This window comes from Piliocolobus tephrosceles, chromosome 4 (assembly GCF_002776525.5).
Source record: "Piliocolobus tephrosceles isolate RC106 chromosome 4, ASM277652v3, whole genome shotgun sequence".
NCBI lineage: Eukaryota > Metazoa > Chordata > Mammalia > Primates > Cercopithecidae > Piliocolobus > Piliocolobus tephrosceles.
Genome location: NC_045437.1, coordinates 143,802,102 through 143,823,379, shown reverse-complemented (window position 1 = coordinate 143,823,379; position 21,278 = coordinate 143,802,102). Strand labels below are relative to the sequence as shown.

Here is a 21,278-nt window from a genome sequence, read left to right as displayed (position 1 = left end):
TTCATACAGCCAACAGACACATGAAAAAATGCTCATCATCACTGGCCATCAGAGAAATGCAAATCAAAACCACAATGAGATACCATCTCACACCAGTTAGAATGGCAATCATTAAAAAAAATCAGGAAACAACAGGTGTTGGAGAGGATGTGGAGAAATAGGAACACTTTTACACTGTTGGTGGGATTGTAAACTAGTTCAACCATTATGGAAAACAGTATGGCGATTCCTCAAGGATCTGGATCTAGATGTACCATATGACCCAGCCATCCCACTACTGGGTATATACCCAACGGATTATAAATCATGCTGCTATAAAGACACATGCACACGTATGTTTATTGCGGCACTATTCACAATAGCAAAGACTTGGAATCAACCCAAATGTCCATCTGTGACAGACTGGATTAAGAAAATGTGGCACATATACACCATGGAATATTATGCAGCCATAAAAACGGATGAGTTTGCATCCTTTGTAGGGACATGGATGCGGCTGGAAACCATCATTCTTAGCAAACTATCACAAGAACAGAAAACCAAACACCGCATGTTCTCACTCATAGGTGGGAACTGAACAATGACATCACTTGGACTCGGGAAGGGGAACATCACACATTGGGGCCTATCATGGCGAGGGGTGAGGGGGGAGGGATTGCATTGGGAGTTATACCTGATATAAATGATGAATTGATGGGTGCTGACGAGTTGAAGGGTGCAGCACACCAACATGGCACAAGTATACATATGTAACAAACCTGCACGTTATGCACATGTACCCTAGAACTTAACGTATAAAAAAAAAAAAAAAAAAGAAGTGGACATAAGAGGACAGGAAGAAACAATCTCATGCAATAAAGGTTCACAATGGCGCCGATCATCTCCTAATTCTGTCCCTCAGAGATCTGTTTATCAAGTAATTTTGCTTTATTTCACAATATCCCAAATGCTACTATTGGCTTTCAAGCTCCCAACATTGGGCCTGGATTTCATTCAACATTCAACAAATATATACTGAGCATATTTACTAGATTCCAAGCACTGTGTTAGAACCTGGGATACACACTAGCCAAGAGACAGGTGCTCCCCTTCAAGAAGAGAGGATAACCAACACACAAATGAGCAAATAAAATGACTGCTGATTGCTATTAGTGCTAACAAGGAAAGAGATCATGTTCCACGTGAGTTCCATGTTCCACTGCTGTATCCCTAGTGCTTGGCACATATAATGTACATGTTGACCTCCTATTGAATTTACCCCATAATCTCAATTCTGGAAGGGACTACAGATAAATTTGCAAATGTTACAAAATATGGATTTCAAAGTCTAAAATCACAACAATTTATTAGGGCAAACAGTACAAGAGGGTGCACTAACAAAGTTCTGATTTAAGTGCTTTTATTCAACCTAGTGAAGGGAAAATGACAGTAATACATCTAAGCCATGCAAAAAGGATTCAGGCTTCCTTGAAAAGGATTCAAGTGGCATAAAATGGTTTGTTTCTCCACAGCAATTTACATTTATTAAAATAGATAATAGGCATAATCATTGCTTCATCATGATTTTAAGTGATCCAAATGCCTCACTGGGATAACCTGCATCATTATTGCTTCGTGGTACTAGGTGGATCACAGTCTTTTCTTTTTATTTGATGAAGGATTAAATAATTTTCTGTTTTAATGCCATGGTTTCCTTTAAGAATTGAAATATACTCACTTTCTCAAATTAAATAAGTGTAGGCAAAACACAAGGTATACCTTTTCTAAGGAGTTACTATAATCCCTCAAAATCTCTATTGTCAGCTTTGATGCACCCCAAAAGATCAAAGTGCCGTGCTCTCTAAGATGCATAGCTCAACAGAGCAGCTGTTTAATTTCAAGAGATTCTTCATTTTTTTTTAGTGATAAGCTTACAAGTAGTAGTTAGTGGTACAGGAAATCTTACGACACCTATGGAAAAGTTGTAAATTTTGCAGATGGGGTCAGTACTCTCTGGATAATCATTAAAAATCTTGAGGTCTAGGATAGCGTTTGGAGCATAATTTGACCTCAATTATGTGTTAAAAGTTTGCTGAAGAAATGGCGATGCTTTCAGAAAATTAGCTATTTGAAGCATGAGACCAGAGTGGAATTGAAAGAAAAAAATTAAAATTAAAGTGGTTCACTTATCAAAAAGCAAAGCCACAGAGAAAGGGGACCAATAACAGCATCCTCTTCATTCCCTTTTGATTAAGGCCGCAGGCTTATGAAGGGACAGGAAGCTGGGAGAATCTCAAGATAAGAAAATGCAGTCCTCAAATGCCACAGCTCAAGAGGAATGCTCCAGCCTACTGTCTCCAATGGAGAAGAACAATCTGCAGATTGACAAAGCCCTCTGTTTACACTCCTGAACAAATAAACTAATTGTGTCTTTGTTTTTAACCTAACAAATCATAGCCTGACTACAGGTCATTAGTGACCATTAATATGTGAAACTGTTTGCATTTCACTAGTATATCTGAATAACAGTCTTGCCTTTCACACTAGCTCAGTCAAGTTTCCAAAAGGAAAGCCCTGTTATCAGGCCATGAGCAGGACTGAAATTAACAATTAGCCTCTGGAATTGAACTATGATGCAGAAGAATTCATTGTTTTGATTCATTGTGGTTCCACCTACTGTAGAACCAGTCTTTGCCTTTGTAGTGGAGACATGCTCTTTGTGCCAAAAGATTGTGTGACTACCTCTCTCCAAACATTCTCAACGATTCCCAATGACTGCTAATGTGTTGGCCAGCAACATGGACCTGCTTACGGGACAATTGTACAGACGGTCCTAAGTTCACAATACAATGGCTGATTAGAGTCCAGATAAATGCAGGGAGCACACTGGGAATTATCAGAAACATAGAAGTGACAGGAAAAAGGTCTATTTGGCAAAAAAGTGGAGGCAGAGTAGAGAGTATGTATACCTGAGTGAACCTGGTAATCTAGAATTTTTTAAAGTGCAATTGGAGCTTTGGATTATTCACATTAAGAGGCAAGAGTCTTCAAAGGAATTGGATAATTGCCAAGCCTCCATTTCATTTTTGTGCTGAGCAGTCACAGAGAGGCATGGAGTGATTAACAGAGATTAAAGATCTCAGGAATGTTTGAGAACTTTCTAACATAGCAGTTGCCATTTAGGAGCAAACCCATGGTCCATCTTATCTAATGTTTTGTTGCTTCAAAAAAAGTCCCCTAGGAAATGCCACTTTTGACTACTATTGTGTTGAGGCCATAGAATTAGAGGCATTGCTAACAAATCAAGAAATGGCAGCCCATATATTGCTGCAATCATTTTTACTTTTTATTCTGGACTAGCTACCAACCACATGATTCATGCCCCAGTTTAAAACGCATAATGATAGTATAGAGTTCCATGTAGCTTAAAAAGTCCTTTCAATGCATTATTCTGCTCATCTTTTATCAGCTTATGAAAGTTAGATTACGAATAGTATAGTAATAGTGCAAAACGCAGGTTCTAAGTTAAACTTGTCTGTTTTCAAATCCTGGCTTTTCTACTGCTAATAAGGTGACTTTGAGCAAGTTTCTTAACCTTTCTGAGCCTCTCTTTGCTTATCTGTGAAACAGATAATAATGGTGCCTACCTCAAAAGGTGATTTCAAAACCCTAATTAGGTAACTAATGCATGGAAAGGGCTTAGTACACTACATGGCACATAATTAGTGCTCAATAAATATTAACTGCAATCATTTTTTTTCCACCAGCAGCAGTATCCACTATGGCCACCATCTCCATCTCCCACAGAATGATAAGGAAAATAAAATAAGACAGACTTTTTCCTAAAGTCACCCAATTACTAAACAACTGAGGTGGGACTAACCATCGTCTTGACTACCATTCTCCCTGCTTGGAATACTTTTCATTCTTCTTCCCTCCTCCTCAGCCTTCAGGTCTCAGTTTAGCCATCTGCTTCCTCATGAGCCCTTCTTATGTCATTTCACAGTCCCTTATACTTCCTTCATCAGAGAACCTCTCATTCTGCATTATAATTTCCTATTGTCCTGCATGTGTCCCCTACTAAACCGCAAGTTCTTTAACAGTAGAGACCAGGTCTATATACTAAACCTTTGCATCCCCAGTGCCGAGTACAGCATCAGACACATAGTAAGTGCACAATAAATACTTAATAAGTAAAAGGACGGATGCCAGACTCTTTATTACCAATCTGCTGACACACATTAAATTATTATTTTGCACTGGAACAGATTTTAGAAAATCAGAGAGAGCCCTACATGGCTTCATGTCTTATGCTGCTCTTAAATAATCATAATCTCATGTCAAAATTCAAGGCAATTTTTAAAATACATAATATATTACATATTTCTGGGGTACATGTGATATTTTATTACATGCATAGAATGTATAATGATCAAGTTACAGTATTTGGGTTATCGATCACCTTGAGAATTTATTATTTCTATGTGTTGGGAATATTTCAAATTCTCTCTTATAGCTTCTTTGAAATATGCAATACATTGCTGCTAACTACAGTCATGTACTCTATCAAACATTAGAATTTATACCTTTTATCTAACCGTATATTTGTACATATTGACCAACCTCTTTTCATCAAGGCTGTCTCAAATTCTAATATATTGAATTTCTGAAGAAAGTAACTAAACTTGTGAAAATGACACCTTGAAGTGACTCTTACCATTCTATTAAAACACAGACATGTGTGTATACACACACACTCACCTTATACCTCACACTTATCACTAAGCTGTGCATAATACTTATATAGTCACCAACCCTCAAAATTTGGAGAAGGGCACTGTCTTTGTACTTTGAAGGGATTTTTCAGAAACATTTGGACTTGATGAAGCACAGTGAAAAGCAGATATTTATCCTGGCTATTCTTCACCATAAACTCTCAAAATTTGGAATCTGAACTGTCTCTCACAGTTTTTATGTTTTTAGAAATTTTGAGTCTGATATAACACAAGTCATAAAATTTGACCAAATAACAAAATACTTTTTTTCTCCCTCCATCTTGGAGGAGGAATAAGGGGCATAAAAGTTGGAAGCTCCAGGGAAATCTACTCAAAGCTATTCAGTTTCATCTCATTAAAGCAACATCATCAAGGGCAAACCAAATAAAACTCAAACCCCCAATCAAAATTATATTAAAATGCACTGAAAGTGTTACTTAGTGGGTAGGAATGAAAAAAAAAAAATCGTACATTGAAATTACAACAGATATAAGCCTTTTATTCAATTGGACCAGACAGCAAAAGGTAATTTTTCAATAGCAAGGGAAGAGCTGAACTCTACCTCACATCACCAACATTATTTAAAAACAAACCCTGCTCTTTTATTATTTTATATGAAAACACATTAAGAACTATCACCTGCATGGAGTCTATATAAATGTATAATGCTAACATTGCATAGTTCCCTTAGGACACAAATGCCTCACACATCTTTATCCATAGTCTGATGGAGAATATTCACAAACATATATGCATACACATACACAAGATACATACACATACACACATACCTGCTTTTTGTTTTCTTCCCTTTTTGATCTGTGACCACCTTTTAAATTTCATTAGCTCTAAGATAAAATATTTATCTAGAGCCTTTTTCCCTCTTCGTTCCTTTTATTAAAGGGAGCTCTTCTCTTCTGAATGTTGTACTATTTGATCTGTCTCAGGGTTCATACAAACTGTTACAAACTCCACCTCTAAAGAGAATCTCTGATGATTCTTTTTCTTAAATCAAAATACAGTTCTTTTGTATTATATTCTATTTTCCATTACCACAAAATATAGCCAAATGTGGAGGCTGTAAAGCTAAAGCCTCACCACACACTGTATCGAGAAATGAATAAAAAAGCCTAGCAGAAGCCTCCATGCTACTTCATCCAAATCAAGTGTAACTACTTAGGAGTTAATAATGAAAGGACTTTAGAATATTTGATACAGGTGAGAAGTTGTTTTTCCTACACAGTGATTTCTAGATCTATTTTCTCATTGGAAATTACCTGTTCAGTGATACTTTTGTTTTTCGTTATATTCAAAGTAAGATGCCCATATTGTCTTTCTTTGCCTCTTGACCCCAAAAGCTCTTTTTCTTTGTTTGAGCAGTTAATATATTTACCTTGTTCTCTAGTGTAGTCGACAAACCTAACATCAATAAAGCAGGCTCTATTCTTGTTTAGCCAACACTCTCTCTCCTGGTAATTTTATAACCAATTATAATGTATCATCCCCATGTACATTTGGTCAAAATATGCTCTTGTTCTTAAAACAATAAATCAAATTATGCTTCCTATGTACAATAACTACTTTAAAAATGTAAATTAACTTATGTGTCCCACGGAACAACTTTTAAGCAATTGGAATTATTTAACACTTCTATACTGCTACTTTATCAAGAAGAGTAGGTATAAATAATAATACGAATACCTTTATTTCCATAGGTGTTTTCATCTGGATAATTCATGCTTCATTATTGTGCCACTATTCTCTGTCTTGGGTTCTCCCTTGGCTCCTGTGACAAACATGGGGTTCAGATCCAGACTCCAGGAGGTAGCGATGCTTCAACTTTTGGTAACATACAGGTGCATTTACACACTCTCCACATACCCCCTACCATCTCTTTGGGAGAGTTTGCTCCTGGCCTGTCAAAATCCAGGCTAACAAGGTAACACAATCAACACTGTAAAAGCTCCCTTGCCTCAGCCCCGTCGACCTGAAATGAACTGTCTTCTCACTTGAGAAGATAGACGTAGAGCCGTGGGTCTCAAAGTGTTGCTCGTGATCATCAGCGGCAGCAGTAGGATTACCTGGGAAACTGAAAAAAATCAAACTCACAGGCCTACAGACCTATTCTAAGCTTGACGGGGTGGAGCCTGGAAGTTTGTCTTTAACATGTCAGGTGGTTCTAATGCACGTTAAAGTTTGAAAACAGCTGCTGTATGGCATCTAGGGAGTTTTGAAGAGGCTGTAGTGATTAGGAGGGCTGGCTTCATATAGCCAAAGCGGGGTCCTGTGGACAGGATACTCAGCATTTGGGGTAAGGTTTTATGGTGCAGGGCTAGGAGCAGTGGGTGAAAGAGAGAATGCTCTGGTGCAGAACAACTTTTATGCAATAGGAACTATTCAGGAGCAGAAGCAAGTCACCTCACTCATTAGAAATGGCCCCCTTTGTCTGCAAGAGTTCAGAAGTTAAGAGGTTATACCCTATGAGAAGCTATGAACAAGGTAATATAAGAAGAAATACTCAAAATAAACATGTAAGATTAAAAAAAAAGGCCTTAATGGAAAGCTTCAACATACCACTAATATAGAAAAAAAGGTTCATAATTAATCCATTATTGTTAATTTTTTAGTATCTTAAAGTTATTATCCTTAAATATCCTGATGGTGCATGGAGCAGATAATGAATTTTATTTTCCTCAGTGCTTCATTTCATATTCAGAAAAAGGCAGCAGTTTGTTTAGACTGACACAAGAATCCAACCTAACAGATTATGTGTGTTATTTAAAGGAGATCAAATCACCACCAGCCAGTACTGATACTGGATCAAAGATTAAGGTTAGTGTATTAACTTATTTGTCCTCTGTTTTGCTATCAAAACAACTGTCTTCCAACAGTAATATCTTAAGGCATATACATAAGTGTACTAATATTAATGAAAATACAGCCTAATATTATTTAGCAATTACTACCTACTATGTTCCTGGGACTGTCCTGAGCACATTACAGGCACTGTTACTTTTAATACTTACAATAGACTTAGGAGGTTAAGGACTGTTATCTTCAATTCACAGATGAGGCACCTGAGCTTAAAGAGGCTAAATAACTTGCCCAAGAACCAGTAAGTGATGGGGCCAGGATACAAACCCAGTCATCTCCAGAATCTGTTTTCTTGACTACTTTTTTTCACATTATTCTAAACTCTAGGGTTGGGAGCATAAAAGTGCATATGGTCCATTGCAAATAATGCTTATGACCACTTAAGTCATCTAAAACTACTAAAAACAACCAACTACTCATTGAATGCTTAATCTGTGTCAGGGACTGAACTAGCCATATACAAGTATTATCTCACTTAATCCTCACAACAACCATGGAATGTAGTTACTACTATTGTCTTAACTTTATATAGGGTTAACTGCAGTAAGAGGATTTAAGTAATGAGCCCATCTTTTTATCAAAGATTTCACTGCTTACATAATAAAATGGAAATGAGGCAAAAAATACACATAATACTCAGTAAACATTGCTTTTCTGTCCTTATGTTAGCTTCTGGGGATCAGAATCGTGTTGGTGATGATCAATCCATTGTTTTTCTTACCTATTTTCTTGCTGATTCCAAATGGTAGATATCCATGAGTTAGATATTTGGGCACAATATACAGCCATGACATAGAACTAAATCCATTGGCTTTTCTACGTCTTTATTATTACCAAACCCTAGCGCTTTAAGGCTTGCACCACTGTCCAGGAATGTGGTTCCAGAGACTCTTCCACTTGGCAAGAGTAACAATGAGTGACTTTGGAATGAGACACAACCCTGCCTAAGCCCCAAAATCAAAGGTGTAAGGCACACCAAGTTGTTCCACCCAAAGAAACCTGTGCTAAAAATGTTAGTGGTCAATGCCTTACAGAGAGTCAGCAAGCAGACGCACTTTTTTCCAAGACTGTTAAGATTTCATCTAGTTAGGAGTTTACTGATTTAGCTCATATTCTGATATCCCAGAAAGAGCTCGGTTTTATGAATCAGTCTCTAAACCTCCCTCAGTCTTTTCTCCACCATAAACTAGGCATGTGATCATAGGCAAGTTGATTAACTCCACTGAATCTCAGTTTTCTCACTGAGAAAATGAGAAGAAAGGAAATTTACTCTTTATGTTTGTTGTGCAGAGTAAACAAGAGCTGTAAAAATACAAATGCCTCCACAAGTACAAGATGGCATTACCACTTTATATAACTCCTTCCTTGCCTAATATTTAGCTGCTAATGTATCAACCTGTTTGGCGAAGTTGGTTTACTGATGAACTAATTTAAAAGCCAGAGGAAGGGGGAATTCTTTAGAGCTGAAAACTATCAGCAGTGCCAAAGACAAGTGAACTATTTGATCAGTTGTTTTGATGGTTAAGAGAGAGTAAAATACTACCTGGGTAACCAAATAATCTGCATGTTGCAAACCCCTGTGACATGCAACTTATCTAACAATCCTGCACATGTACTTCTAAACTCAAAATAAAAGTTTTATAAAAAGAAGGAGTCAAGAGCCAGTAAACTTGGCAAACCCCCCAGATAAGTTCATGTTGGTATGAAATAGCCTGAGAAACCTTTTTGTGAAAGCAACAAGGAATATCACTAAACTACCATGTAAATGAACATGACATAAATAGCAGCTCAACAACATGGGCTCAATGTACCAAAGATACCTTTGGGTTTCTATTCAAATTTCAAGGTGCCAAGTCTCTTGCTTGTCTACATTAGAGAGTAGAACATTGCCTATCTGTAGATTAAAACATCAGGGAAAGGAGGTAGTATGAAAGACAGTCTTGTGTAAGGAAAAGAGAGAAATTCTATCTGAAGTTTACCTTGGAGAGATGACGAAAACATGGTATTTAGCACTGTTAAGTATTTTTACATCTTATTGGAGAGATTCAACCAAAAGATATAAGAGCAAAGACACAAAAATCAGGAAAACAATTTTTTTTCTAGTGATTTTACCTTTATCTTGGACTATGGTTTCCTCTCAAGGTATCTAGCAGATTAAAATTGCTTTGTGATGTGACACCAACATTCTGCTTTTCCTTTTATAGCTCTCATCTTGAAATGTTTTATAGGTCCACACAGACAGGTAAAACAAAAGCAATCATGCTATTTTAAGTATACATTCTCCCTGGGCCTATCAAATTTAGAAAAACATATTCACTCAAGTTGCTAGTTGTGGCTTGAACTGATTGCTTGATTAATCACTCAAACTCTGGCTCTAGACCATCTTACCCACGTTCCCTTTTCAGTATACCAAAAACAGAGGTCATGAGGTTGCTTAGATCATGAAACCAAGGAAGGAAACCAAGCCTTTGACACAGAAAACCCACCACACTTTCTAAAGCCAAGATCATCTCATGAGTGGATGGTAGTATTCTCCCATGTTTCTCTGACAAAATGTACCCATACTCTGTCACTAACAGCCTCATTGCAATACACTACACTTGCCCAGCTGCCCCATGCGCAGACCTCTCCAGTAGGTCCGATAGTCACTAATCCACTGATTAAACATTTTAGAACTGGCTTTGGCAAAACATGCCAGAAATTCCTTCAGGGTAATTAAAACCACCCTCTGTGTCAATAAACACAGACTGAAATCTTTCATGTGCAGAGGGGCTGGCTCTGACCCACTGGCTCTAGGACATTTTTTCTTAGATGGGTTTTCCATCATTGCAATTGATTTTCACTGACTCATCCAGACCATTGCTTAGTACCCCTTATAAAATGATTGACTGAAGTAAGAGATATTGTCTTACCTTTCTTGTTCCAGCCAAGACGTAAGGACCAAAGGGGCTATAAACCTAAGGGTCAGGCTCATTGCCAAAGCCCTTTCACCCAGATCTCCAGGTGAGAGACCTTAAAAAGGATTCTTACTATAGAATCTGACAGTCAGTGTTCACTTATCACTCCTCTTCCAGCATTCAAACTGATTTTTTTTTTTTTTTTTTTTTTTTTTGAGACAGTCTCACTCTGTTGCCCAGGCTGGAGTGCAGTGGCGCGATCTCGGCTCACTGCTACCTCCACCTCCTGGGTTCACGCTATTCTCCTGCCTCAGCCTCCCGAGTAGCTGGGACTACAGGTGCCCGCCACCACGCCTGGCTAATTTTTTATATTTTTATTAGAGACGGGGTTTCACCGTGTTAGCCAGGATAGTCTCCATCTCCTGACCTCATGATTCACCCACCTCGGCCTCCCAAAGTGCTGGGATTACAGGCGTGAGCACTGCACCTGGCCGTCAAACTGATTTTTATTTGAAGAATTATTAATGTGTCTTCAAAGTAAAAGGAAGAATTCAGGTGAATATTCACTACATTGAATCCCAGAGACTAGTCACATAGTAGACACTCCATGAATTTCTTCTCACCACAATGGCAGCCTTATTGTTTTTATTACATAAACAATGTATATATTTATTTAAAACTGTCATACATTATAGAAAATATAAAAACAGTAGAAGTTACTTAAAATTTCATCAGCCTGAGCTATCAATACATTTTTGTAGCCATTTTTCCATGGAATTCTTTATCTATGCAAATAAAATTTTATGTAACAGAAATCATACTTTACACACCCTTTTTATCGTGGATGAAGCTACCTTTGACTTTCTTTAAAATACAGCGTTTTTTCTTTTTTTGGTTTGCTGCTTTCGTCCCCCTCATAGCCAATATTAATAAACTTTCACATAATTTTTCTTATTGATATTATGTAATAACTCATGTAATATGAATGAAGCTTCATCTGCTCAGTAAATACTTGCTGAATGGTTAAATAATGAAAGAACACACACATAAACACATAAGTGAATGAAAGAACAAATAATCAATTATGATCTTAATTAGCCAGTACAGTTTCTAAGTGATTGCAGAAATCCAAGATCACATCTTTTGACATCTCTCCTGCATCTTTAAACTTTAGCTAGGGTAGGAGAACCTGGCTTTACCTGGTTCGGAGAGACCTGCAAGTCTAAACTCCCAAGAAAAGAATATGTAACTGGCTGCTGTCCTAACTACAGAAATGCTATTAATCTACTCTCAAATTGAAATCAAATTCAAAAACCATTTACTAAGCACCTGTGTGCCAAGAACCGCACTGTCCTTTGTACAGTAAACTAGAGGGAAAGATGTGGTCACTGTCTTCCTGGAGTGTATGTCTTGTTGGGGAGATGATGTGCAGGATCTATGTCTTTAGGTCTAGGTATCTGAACTTGGACCTCAGTTGCCACATTCGTGAAATGGGGAAAATATCTATATGCTCATAGGATTGCTGTGGCGATGAAAGAACTTGAGGAATTCAGGAAAAACTTCACAGGAAAATGTGGACTGGAGGCAGGCCTTGTAGGTACCAGGCAAGGGGAAACAGCACACAGAGAGGCAGGGAAGCAGGAATGACCTGGAGTAGTCAGGGCCCAGCACAAGCCAGTCTCAATGCTTTGAAGATCAGTTAGGAGAGACTTAGAAGATGCGAGGAGGACAGGCAGGAAACATGAAGGTTTATAAGCACAGGAGAAAACTGTGAACAGACTAATCTTCTTAAAGGGTCAAAGAAAGGAATTTTTTTTTTTTTCTTTTCAGCATTTGCCAGCATCTACATCAAGGCCATTCATGTGAGTGACTCAAAGGTGACCTGATTGTCAAGTAATTGGAAAAATTTAAAAAAAATTAAAAAAAAAAAAAAAAAAAAAAAAAACCCTGGCTTGCATAGTGGGCTCAAATCCAAGTTTCTAAGACTTATAGGAAAAATTCTGATCGGAAAATTTCCATCTCAAATTGTGCTGAGGAAGCTTAAGGACTGAGTAAGCATGTTGGCAGCTGAAGTACAATACGATAATCAGACTGCTTTTGCTTTTTTTTCTTTTTTCCTTTTTTCCACAGTGCACAGAGACTTTCAGGTCCTGGTGGGTGCTTAGCAAGTTTTTGATCTCTGACCCCATGAACCTATAGAAAAATATATCTTGTTCACAAATGGAACTGCACCCAAAATTTCCCTCTGTATCGTATTAAGTGATCAGAGGGTCCTGACTTCTAAAACATAGTATGTCAGTTTCACCCAGGCTAATCCTACTGAATGGGAAACGGGATCAGAAATTAGTCATTGCAGGAGATGTCAGCTGGAAGCACTAAACTGTCCTAATCTCTTCTGATAGTTCAGGGTTCTAGGGAAGCTCTTCTCTGCTTATCATATCTTCTCCTTTTAAACTAGCACCATTAATGAATTCCAGGAATCATGTCCCTAAGGATCTGTGCTACTCTAATTAATCCCACCTACACTTGGCTCCAAGACAGAAGAGGAAGAGGATGAAAAGCAGATTTTAATATTGCACCCCCAAATCTCCACTGAAACTTGGAGTTTCTAGAAGACGCTTTAACACTTTTAGTCCTCTGAGAAGGCAACTGGGTCACCTACTAACCACCACAAATATTTATCCATTAAACTGCCCAACCATCCATCCATCCATCCATCCATCCTTTAAATTTTATGTGCTTACCTTGTGTATAATTTTAAAAATATTGTATAAACTTTTTTAAATTAAAGAATGCCTCAAAGAGCTTAATATTTTTTTTCAACACCTCAAGACACTTCCGAGAGGAACAATGTTCTAAATAAATACTCAGGCCAAATGAATTGAGATGTCAAACTGACTCCCAACTGTAATCCCCAAAGACTGCTGAAATGCAGACAGCCAATATACTTTGAAAGTGGACTAAAAGTCACTCACTGAAAATATGGATAGAACAAAAGTGGAAAAGAATCATAGCAATTACAAAAGTATTCCTTGGGACAGAGATTTCAGAAAGGCATTTATTCCTATCATCTAGAAACATAATCGTTCATACCATTTAATCCAGTAATCCTGCCTTTAGAAACTTGTTCGAAAAAATAACCAAAGACATGACTTAGAGTCATGCTATTATTTATCTATTTCACAATTATTACAGCAATATTGGAAATAATCTAAGCTTCCATCATTAGGTGGCTGGTAAAATTATGGTTCAACTATAGAATGTTAACTACAGTGGTCATTTATAAGATCTGCACTTTTCATGTAGATTAAACAATAGTGCCAGTTTTGGGAGAAGACTAAAGATGTCTGGAAGTCTCAAGTCAATGATAGTTAAAGTCTAATTTTTTTCAGATTTGCCTGGGTTCAAATTGCATTCAACCACACATAGTATTAACCAAAAAAAAAAAGTTAGCACAGTTTTCAGAAATGTCAAATTTGCACCCCATGAGAGACTAGCTCATTAAACAACCATCCTGGTTGTCATACTGGGGCAATCATTCTTTGAAGTTACCTACTCACCAGTTTGAAGAAAATTAACATTTCTGGGTCACCAGGTTCCATATACTCATCTACAAATGATGCCCTGGAACCATGAAAGTAATTTTATTTAACATAGGTGGGCAACTGAATCCCAGGGAACAAACTACTCACCCATGTGCTTAATGGCAGAGGCTGAGAACTGAGCCTGCCACTCCTATCAGAAAGGGTCCAAGTACCTGGAGCTTTGGGGGGTAGAAGGGCAATGGGATCAAATTAAAATTCAATGGCTGTATCTTTATGAATTTTTTTCTGATCTTCACCCCACGTAAGTTCCCTAGGATAAACTTAAGCACCTTGAAAATTTGTGACAATGTGAGGTGGAAGCAAAATATGCATAGAATAAAAGTAGAAAATGCCTATAGTAATTACAAAGGTATTCCGTGGGATAGCCATTTTAGAAGGTAATTTATTCCTATCATCTAGAAACATAATTGTTTATACCATTTAACCCAGTAAGCTACTCTTAGAAACTTGTTCTGAAACATAACCAAAGACATGGTTTTGACTCTATAACATAACCAGATATATTATTTACATATTTCAGAATTATTATAGCAAATACTGAAAATAACCTAAACTTTCATTATTAGGTGACTGGCAAGATTGTGGTTCAACTATAGAATATTATAGAAAATGCTAACAGTTTGCGTTTGGGGCAAAAGCAAACAAATAAACCCTATATAGGATGCTGTTTTGCATATAATTCTAGCATTCTCCATTCATCACACACACACACACACACACACACACACACACACACATTCAGTGAGCCTGGAAGGAAATATAGCACATCAAAAACATTTATAATGATTGTCTCTGGCATAGCTAGAAGGAAATTTGATTTTCTCTTTTAGACTTTTCTGTACAGTCAAAATTTTCATCAATGAACATGTACTTTATTCTCTTAGAGGATCTCTTCCTTCTCCTTTAACAGGTTTCATATTCATATTCACATGTGTTTTTTTTAATATATCTATTCCCAATAGAATGCAAGGTCTGTGAGAGCAGGGTCTACATTTAATTTCTTAAAATTTTATACCTAGGTTTTTTAGCATAGTGCCTAATATATAATTAATATTTTTAAAATAACTGCTGAGTGAACTATTGGACAGACACTGATTAGAAGGGATATGGCTATGTTTGAGGACTCTAATGAGCTGTCAAACATTCTGTTACATCTCTAATCTCCAGCTCACTTGTTAAAACAACATGCCACCTTCCTTGCATACTTTTGCCTCCTAGCATCACACAAGACTCTGCCTCCAATGAGGAAAGCCATTGCCACCCCTCTCTACCTGCCAGCATCCCACCAAGGCCCTACCTTCCCACTTAACCACTTCTGGTGAGGTGAGCTTCCCTCTAACACTTACTGCAGCCACTCACTTGGAAGATTAACACTGTTTGGACCTCTACTAGGTTCCCAGTACTTTTCTAGAATGGGGGTCAGCAAATGATGGTCTACAGGCTACTCCTTGATTTTGTAAATAGAGTTTCACTAGAATACAACCATGCCCACATACTACAATGGAAGAATTGAGTAGCTGGAACAAAGGCTGTATGCTCAGCAAAGCCTAAAATATTTATTATCTGACCCTCTACAGGAAAAGTTTACTGATCTCTGTTCTAGAATATCGACATATTTTTACAAAATGGAGATAATACCAAAGTTTCATTCTATTAGGATATTCATAGGCAATATGAGATCCAAAGTATATGTCCAAGAACTTTGTACAGAAAAATTATTGTATTGTACCTCAGTTTGCTCTTAAGAACATATATTTTTATGTCAGACATACTTGCATTCAAGTCCTGGATCTGCTGATTGATATTGGGAAAAATGACACAAATTCTCTAAGCCTCAGTTTTATCATTAGTAAAGTAGAAATCTATTTTCTCTTTCAGTCTATAAGTGTGTAATGAGTGCTTTTTCACCAGACACTATACTAGGAGATGGATAAACAATGGTGAATAAGATCTAAAGTCTCACCTAATTCAGCTCTAATTGTACCTACTTTTGATGGTTGTTGTGAAGATTAAATTATATATATATATATACACACACACACACAGATACATACATATATACATACACACATATATATGCACACACAGGCATCTATATAATATATACATCATATATAGTATACCATAGATACATAATATGTAGTATATAACATAGGGTACATCCAGAATACTTAACCCGATTCCTGCTACATTGCAAGCACTCAGTATATAGTGGCTCTTCCTCATCATCATAATTACAGCAGAAGTCCTTTTAACAGACCTCCAAGTAGCTGACACTCCAAGAAGAAAAAGTGCCTTCCATTCTTTCTGTAAAACAGGTCTACAACATCTTTTATAAGTACTCAAAGCTCATTCAGTAGGCTAATCTCTGGTACATAGGCACACTTCCGCTCCTTCAGGTTGAGTTGCATATTTACTGAGAGTCATTTGTGTTTGTTTCCAAGTCTCCTGATACCAGTTATACTTGTTATTTAATTTAAATATCATGGAAGGTGATGAGAAGAATAGTGTAAAAAAAGAATGTTGTTTCATATGAAAAATCAGTCGAAGAATTTCAAAAGACTTGACAAAGAATTATCAAATTAAAAGTAGGAGATATAAAAATTGGGGAACAATTATAAGAATCTAGAAGGATTCTGTAGTAAGATTGCTTCTGTGATATCTATGGTCTTGTTCAACCTTAAGGAAATCAAAACTGGACATGGTATTTGTCATTTGGGGTATGATTCATGCAAGAAAAAATTACAATCCCCAATCACCAAATCCATACTCAAAGGTAAGGCCTTGATTCTTCATCTGGCCTTTCAGTGAAATTAATAAATTTAAATGGCATTTTATTTTTTGTGACTCCTTGCCTTAACTTTTCAAGTTCACTGTCAACTATTGGTCCCAAATGCATGGAGTAGAGAGGGATTCTTTTGTATTTATTTATTTATCACATATAAATAATAACATGTTGCCTCATCCCCTCCCATATTTTTGTAGGCAAGAAAACACTCAGCAAAATGAAGTGACCTGCCCAAGGCCTCAGAACTAGCATAGCCAGAGGTGTGTCTAGAGCCCGGTGGGCTCTGATTCCACCACCTCAGCTACCTCATAATAATAGAGAGATAAACAGGACACAGTTTCACGCACCCTGGCTTCTGTGGTTAATTATGTTTTGAGAAGGACTGAGTGTCACCTGCCCAAATAGATGGAAAGATGTTTGAGAACAAGATAACAGTCATACTTCACCATATGCCCCAGCACATCCTACATAGCACTTGGCAATAAATAATTTTTGTTTGGATTGTTAAATTTTCTTTCCCATTTTATAATAGTGGAAGAAATTGGGGCCTTCCTGGTTTCTGAAAAAATTACGTTCCCTTGGAGTTTATACCCCGCTCCATGGAGTATAAAATAGCAGGAGAGAAATTCTATTGTGCCTGTCAGATCATGTCATTGAGAGCTTAACCTCATTGATTGGCACTTGCTCTTCCCCATCAGTGTGGCAAGATGAGCAGCACCCTGCTCACCAGCTGGTTATTTGTTCCACCAGCCACCTTTGCTGCGTCCCTGATTCACTCCGGCCCAGGACTGTCTCCAGCATTCATGCTGCAAGGCAGCTCCTGCCAACAACTTTGCCAAATGGCTCCTCTCAAAGTCATGGCTGCCCAGACAGACTGGTTCCTCCATCTGCAGCAGGTTTTGGCAAAGAGAAGTTTCTCTTTCTGGCTCTGCCTCTTGGCTGCACCAGATCCTTCTTGCCAGAAGGATGATTTGACCCAGGAAGTACAGCCAGACCTGGAATTTCTGGGGTCATTTAAAGCCTATGGCTGTGTTTTCCCAGTCTCACCCCTGAGTCGAACATAGAACATACCAAAGAGACCTAGATGATCACAAATACAGAAATGATGCCTCATAGAAACTTAAGAGTCAGAAAAGCCTACTGTAGAGAGCATGCCTTCCCTCCCCCATCTTCAACCTCATTATAGTAGATTAGGAAACTGAAGCCCAGAGAGTAAAAGTGACAAATTATGGTAGCAGGACTGGAATCCTACCCAGGTCTTCTGACGTGCATTCCACATTACTGTTTACGATAGTGTATTGCCTTTCCATTTTCCCCCAGTTCATTTTCAAATCCTTGGTAGAAATTGGACCCTTGTATTGATTGATTCAGAAGAATATTTTTTAGAAAAATGAATCATCTTTTCTCTATCAACATCATAACTGTTCTTTTAAACAGGTGTTCATTTACTACATTGTGATGAATTTTTGCCAAGTTTAAGAATACAGGGTTTGGAATCAGACAGACCTGGAAGTGACTTCTGTTTTACTCACCGTTGTGTCACAATGGACTAGTAATCATATTATTTTGCTTTAACTTTTCATTTAAAGGGGGATAAGAACAGTATCAGCCTATACAATTAAATTGGATTACATGAGAAAAATATTTTAAGGCTCAAAACCTGTACTGGCACACAGAAAGCCCTCCATAACTACCAGCAGTCATTATTAATTATTAACATTCAAATTCACAATGGTTTTGGGAGACACAGTACTGGGCACATATAAATAGGTAGGTCAGGTATTCTCATTCTCTGCATTAGGAAATTCAGGTTCTTTAGTTTACATTACTGATCCACAGTTACACAGAAAACAAATAGAATACCAGAGATTTCTAATTTTTTCTTGCCGTTTTGCTAAGAAATGGGAACTGTCATCTCAGCTTTAAAGATAATAAAATCAGGAAGGAGAACATTTAAACAAAAACACATATACACATAATCACTGCGGCATCTTATGTAATATAAAAGCTGGAAACAATCTTCTATCCACAGGGAACTACTAAATAAACTGTGGTACTGTCATACTATGGAGCACTGTGCAACCATTAAAAGGCATGAGACAGATGTAGGTGTTCTGATACGGAAAAATCTTGAAGACATATTACTAGTAGAAGAACAAACAAATTGCAGATAAAACAGGCAGTGTGTACTCATTTATGCAAACATCCTCCCTAACTATATATCTATACATGTATATTTAAGTGCATGAATAGAAAGATGGCTCTGAGGAAGTCTACCCACTACTGATAATGGCAACCTTTGGATAGGAAAGTGGGATGGGCATGGGATGGAGGGTGACTCATGCTTTATCTACTTATCATGCTTGAATCCTTTTAAGTAAGAAAGAATGTAGTATTATTTGACTTATAAATAAAAACATAAAGGCAGAGGGAAATGTGAATTACAATAATGCAGTTGGAATGAACCAACGGACCTCCCAACTTGAGTGTCTCTAGCCCTAACCTGACTTCTACAAAGCTACATGAGCAATGTTAGTCTCACTGAGTTTCCTGTGTGGCTCTCCCACTGTGGTAAGGTCCTTCCTGGTGGTATTTTGTACTTAGGGACCCAAGTTCTATCTTTTAGACCACCTGGGAACTCTCAGCAGCATCTTACTGCAATATTCTCTATTAGAGACATTTACAGCGTTGCCAGCCTCTACACCCTTGTGTGTCTGTAGAGGGACACCAAGCTGATGCTTCTACATTAAGTGGAGGAGGCGGCCTGCCATTCTGTGACCACTTCAGGTTCATTACTTAACAAGGATCCATACCGGTGTGATAAGCAATGCTTGATGGAGGTGGTTTTCAGTTCCCTAATATTATGGATCAAATTGTACCCCCCTTCACCCCAATCTAAATGTTGAAGCCCTACCTCTTAGTGTGACTGTATTTGGAGATAGGTCCTTTAAGGAGATAATTAAGATTAAATGAGGTCATAAGGATAAGGTCTTATGGGGCTAGTGCCCTTACAAGAAGAAAAGAAATGCCAGGGATTGCTCTATCTCTTTTCACACTTGCACACAGGAGAAAGGCCATATGAGGACCCAGCAAGAAGTTGGCTATACATGGGAAGAGAGAACTCACCAGAAACCAACCCTGCTGGCACCTTGATCTTGGAATTCCTGACTCCAGAAATGTGAGAAAACAAAATTTCTTTTGTTTAGGCAACTCAGTATGTGGGTTCTTTTAAATGCAGTCTGAGCTGACTAATACACCAAGCACAAAGGCCAGTATACCTGAAACACATCCTCCCACAAGTAAGGTACTCTTCGGCACACTCTGTCCAACAGATCCCATCCTTCTCAGGTTAAATCCTGTTCATAGGGGCCCCACTAGATTCCTAAACTCCACACATCATTTTTCCCCTTACACACAGACCCCTCCTTCATTTAACACTTGTTGTAAGTGATCAAGTCTTTTACCTCTAAAGCACAGAAGTGAAAGTCTGACTTCCCCCTATACATGCACACACCCCTTCCCACTACCCAGGCTGACCCTTTCTCCAAAGAAAACTATGAACATTAACTACTAATATTTCCCACTATTAACTCTTTCCACAGTGAACTTGGAGGAGAACTCAAAGGTTCCTGGGTTATTTCTGACAAAGTTCCTAGTGAACTTATAAAAATGATCTGTGCTTTCTGTGATATAGTTGTATTGGAGCTGACATTCAGCCTGATTCTAGACTTCTATTGGAGAGGCAAAAGAAGGAAATTTGGTGGTAAAGATGACAAGTTGGATGAAAGCAAAATCATCTTCTTATTAATGGAAGGTGAGGAGAACCAGGTGGAGAGCCACTCTGGCCAAAGTGAGGCCTCAGACATCCACATATTTGTGTGCAAAAGGACATCTGCCATCCCACAGCTGCCTCTGTCATACTCCTCTTGCTGTGGCCCAGGCAACTATATGAGTTGTCATGAACTGGGGAGAGTGGGTGTCTAGATGGCCCAGTGGGATCATCTCAGCTCAGCCCGGGAGCTGCATGCTTACTGTCCTACATCGGGGATGAGTGACATGGAGAAGGCTATTCAAAAAACTCCAGTTTTTTGTTTAGTTCTCACATCTTCATTGCTCAATTCCATAAACACTTTTTTTTCTTTTCTTATTATAGAACAGAAGAAATCTACAGGAGTAAGTCAGCTAAGGATTCTGTTACTGGGTCGGAGAATTCAGCTCCCTCCCTGTGGGATAATGGAAAAGGCCCAGAGATGTGCACTGCTGTGCTAGGAGAAGATGGATCAAGTAAATCCAGCAGCACCGAGTAGGCACCAACGGGATATATGTGGAGGGTGGAGCAAAACTTGCATTTCCCCAAAAG

At 38.0% G+C, this 21,278-nt stretch overlaps 1 protein-coding gene across 3 annotated transcripts in view; it reads right to left on the bottom strand.

Annotated features, from left to right (window-relative positions):
* Positions 1-21,278, bottom strand: part of PPP2R2B (protein phosphatase 2 regulatory subunit Bbeta) — a 304,107-nt gene that overhangs the window by 275,622 nt on the left and 7,207 nt on the right. The window contains exon 3 of one of the 3 annotated variants that reach the window (XM_023226910.2): positions 6,456-6,540. The exons of the other annotated variants lie outside the window; for them this stretch is intronic. Coding sequence (XP_023082678.1) covers positions 6,456-6,492 — 37 coding nt within the window. The 5' untranslated portion in view covers positions 6,493-6,540. The remainder of the gene's footprint in view (positions 1-6,455; positions 6,541-21,278) is intronic. 3 annotated transcript variants of the gene reach the window in all.